At 44.7% G+C, this 3,810-nt stretch overlaps 1 protein-coding gene across 2 annotated transcripts; it reads left to right on the forward strand.

Annotated features, from left to right (window-relative positions):
* Window positions 1–360: 360 nt before the first annotated feature.
* LOC104066218 (feather keratin 2) lies at window positions 361–2,542 on the forward strand. 2 transcript variants are annotated; one of them, XM_054050810.1, is made up of 2 exons: window positions 361–513; window positions 1,709–2,542. In XM_054050810.1, exon 2 carries the CDS (start codon window positions 1,729–1,731, stop codon window positions 2,077–2,079), a length of 351 nt encoding a protein of 116 aa, XP_053906785.1. In that variant the 5' UTR covers window positions 361–513; window positions 1,709–1,728; the 3' UTR covers window positions 2,080–2,542. The 2 variants fall into 2 exon arrangements, with proteins under 2 accessions (XP_053906785.1, XP_053906784.1); XM_054050809.1 differs by lacking the exon at window positions 361–513 and adding an exon at window positions 568–1,482.
* The last annotated feature ends 1,268 nt before the right edge of the window (window positions 2,543–3,810 follow it).

The following is a 3,810-nucleotide window of genomic DNA, read 5'->3' on the forward strand; positions in this document are numbered from 1 at the left end:
CTGACCATTTTCTGAAAAAAATCAAGTCTCTTCTCTTTTCCCTGAAAGCAGCTTGAATCTCCAGACTACAAGCACTCATGGGTTGACTTCCAAAAGCTGCAATTCTTCATGATTTCCAACAGTATTTACCTTGCAGAAGAGGGTGCAAGGGACTGCATTATGTAAATTATGCTTAATCTCATTTAATGACGCCAGGAAGATCCAAAAGGGTTTTGAAGGCAGAATAAATTCTTCTGATTTAATCATTCCAGTGTTCCCATAAATTAACCTAGCCTGGAATATTTTAAGATGAAAGAAACTTGTGGTCAGATATACATGCCGCAAGATAAGGAAGTGAAACAGGAATAAACACAAATAGAGAAGGCAACCCCCCCATGTAATCAGTAGTGGCTCATAAATATCTTCATGCAACAAAGGATGCCCTGAGTTGTTGGGCAACTTGGAACTCAGTATAAAAATCTGAGCAACTCCAGGTCCTTCCATCCATTTCTCCTGCCTTCCTTGGTGAATAAGGTAAGTCCGAACCCAATTATTCTCTTATTTATTGTATGTTGAGCTGTCGCCTTGATGATTTTGTAGCTTTTCCTCACTAATTTGTACACATTCGGCTTCTTTCTTTGAGGAAGGAAGGGGTTTTCATAGGAAAGAAGAAGTTTTCTCTTGATGGTCAATTAGAAAAACCATTGAACGGGGTCACAATTAGCCAGTCAGGTCTACTTATTCAGTTCTGGGATCCAAACAAGTTTTCTGGTCCTGTACCTGAACATAAAATATTCGTGGTGAATTCTTGAGTCTGTTCAGAGCAGTGAGTTATGGAAAACTCAACTAAGGCCAGAAGAGCAGAAGAAGACAGGGATATTGGCCAGTACTGGCAGTCCTGGGTCACAAGCTCTCCCCATAGAAAGGATTCATCAGTCCCTGCCTGTCTTTGGAACTCAATTTGACATTATTCCACAGGCAAGGAGCGACTTTTAGCCACTAAACTACTATGGACAGATTTGCACTGTAGCCTCTGAAATCTGCTGATGATTTTTATATTTAATAGCAATACACGAAAATAGAAGTTTTCCTGAATTCAGCTGCGTGCTTAAGCTTCTATTTCCCACTTTCTAAAACCGGGACAAAAGACCTCCAAGATGGAACATGCATGAGACGAAGCGATAGGAAAGACACGGGAAAGATTATTTGCTGTATTAGAATTAGGTAGGATGTTTGTCGTTATTGACTGTTTAGCAAAGAAGCAAGCCTTGGGTGAGGAATAACAAGTTGAGTCTTACCTGTGCTGGCAGAGCACCTTCATCTGAAGGCTGCAGAATCGTCCTCCATTTCCCAAGGACACACACAGCCACAATGACAAGGGAAAGTGTTGAACGTGCCTTTTCCCAGGGCAGCGTGTGTGGTAGGATGCTTTGCAATGTCAACAAAGAGGCTTTGAGAGCCAGCGTGTCCCCTGGTTCCTGGCTGAGCCACAGATGCTTCAGGGTAAGTTCCTGACTGAGAGTGTCACCTTCCCTAGATGTCTCCTTAAAGAAAATGCAAACTCAGCCCTGTTGACAAAGTACTTCCTCTGGATCTGGTGAAAAATATCATCTTGCTCCCCATGCCAATACGTAGCAATTTGTTATCTACTCCCCTTATTAAAGAATTCCACGTATGCAAGTAGAGTTTTATTTAAATTATTTGCATTTATTTATTTGTTGCATTTCAGAGTTACTGCGTCCCACAACCATGTCCTGTTATGACCTGTGTCCACCCACATCCTGTGGTCCAACCCCACTCGCCAACAGCTGCAACGAGCCCTGTGTCAGGCAGTGCCAGGACTCGACAGTGGTGATCCAGCCCTCTCCGGTGGTGGTGACCCTGCCTGGCCCGATCCTCAGCTCCTTCCCCCAGAACACCACTGTGGGATCTTCAGCATCTGCAGCTGTGGGGAACGTTCTCAGTGCTGGAGGAGTGCCCATCTCCACTGGTAGCTCCTTGGGATTGGGGAGCTTTGGCTATCCGGGCTTGGGCAGTGGCTACAGCCGACCCTACCGTCGCTACAACTCCTACCGCAGTGGCTTCTATGGGCCGTGCTAAAGTGTGAGGAGCAAGCATGGAGAAACAACCAGGAATGCTGAAGCATGACCCGACACAGGACTGAGCTCATGGCCATGGTTTCCAGAAGTGATGTTAGATACCCACAGCTCCACCTGAAATTAGCAGAGCAGTGGGAGCCTGACATCCCCTGAAATCAAGCCTTTGCTTGTCCGATTTTCTGTTATGCTTTACTTTATATTTCTGATTGAATGTCTTGGTCTCTTATGCTTTTTTTTTTTTTTGTATTTGACAGTCGCTAGGTAAAACATGTAATTACTAGAAGTTGTTCTGCATGACTGAATTGACACAGTCCGCTTAAATAACAAAGATCTCATTGTACTGAGCACATCATTGTGAGAGGGATGAGTGGGTACGGTCCTTAGCGGACCATGGAAATGTATTCCTTACACTTTACATTGCTTCCTTCCATTCCTCGGCCTCATTAAATTTGTGTTGCATCATACTCTGAGTCTGCCTCTGCTTCTTTCTTCTCCCATCCCCCCCTTCCAGCTTGTCTGTGATGAAACAGGTCCCTCTGCAAGTCATCAGGTCCAGAAAATATTGGGCCAATAACTTCATGCCAATTTGCAAAGGAGGATGACTCATGTTTCTGTTGTGGAAAAAGTTTTTCTTTTGTCTGGACAGGGTAAATCAAGCCCAAGAAAATTTATTACAGCTAGAAAGGGCCTTTATCAGGGAATGCAGTGATAGGAGGAGGGGGAATAGTTTTAAGTTGAAAGAGGGGAGATTGAGATGAGATCTTAGGGAGAAATGTTTTCTAGCAAGGTTTCCCAGGGCAGTGGTGGCTGCCCCATCCCTGGAGGGGTTCCAGGCCAGGTTGGATGGGGTTTGGAGCCCCTGATCCAGTGGAAGGTGTCCCTGCCCATGGCAGGGTGTGGGCCTGGATGGGCTTTGAGGTGCCCTCCAGCCCAAAACATCTATGATTCTGTGATGTTCACCCACAATGGGTGAGTCTCCTGTTGTAGCATAAGCAGAGAATCTTAAAGTGAGAAACCTACTTCTGTTTACACTTTAAAGACTCTTCACCTTCTGTACCACAGAGATGGAAAAAAGCCCTTTACCTGCTTAAAGATTACTCTTCTATGAGAAAAAGTTTGTTTTGAAATGGATGTCTTTGAAGAAGGGTAAGAACAGGGCTTGAATTCTCAAGCTGATTTGAGAATTGGGAATAGCTCCCCTTCAAAGAGAAGTGGCTTAGCCTAGTTTCAGGGAAAAGCTAACCGAGGGGAATACTATTTCTCCTTATCCTTCTGTAGGTGTAATAGACGAGAATAGCTGGGTAGAAATGAGGACAGAGAGATGCAGCAGGAAAAACTACAGGAGGAATGCTAGAAACTGTAGGGATAAACCTTTTTCTGAGCATTACCTCCACTTCTCTGTTCTAAGCTTCCTGCAGGAGCAGGATATATGTGCTGTTACCTGGGCAACTGGAAAGAAGATTGTGGTTTTCTTTTCCCTATCCATGATATTTAGAAAGACCCCTTTAAAAGAAGAGGAAACCTCATACAGTTAAAGACATCCCTGCTCCTGCAGAGTGGGAAGAGGTTGGACTGGATGACCTCTAAAGGTCTCTTCCAACCCAAAGCATTCTCTGATTCTATGGTTATGTTTTTCCTCATCACATCTGAGCTTGCTCAGGACAGAGGTGGTGGGAGAGAGGCAGGTGCACCCCTTTGAGTGCAGCTCAGAGTTTTCTGGTGGATGCTGCAC

This window comes from Cuculus canorus, chromosome 28, assembly GCF_017976375.1.
Source record: "Cuculus canorus isolate bCucCan1 chromosome 28, bCucCan1.pri, whole genome shotgun sequence".
In the NCBI taxonomy this organism is placed as follows: Eukaryota; Metazoa; Chordata; class Aves; order Cuculiformes; family Cuculidae; genus Cuculus; species Cuculus canorus.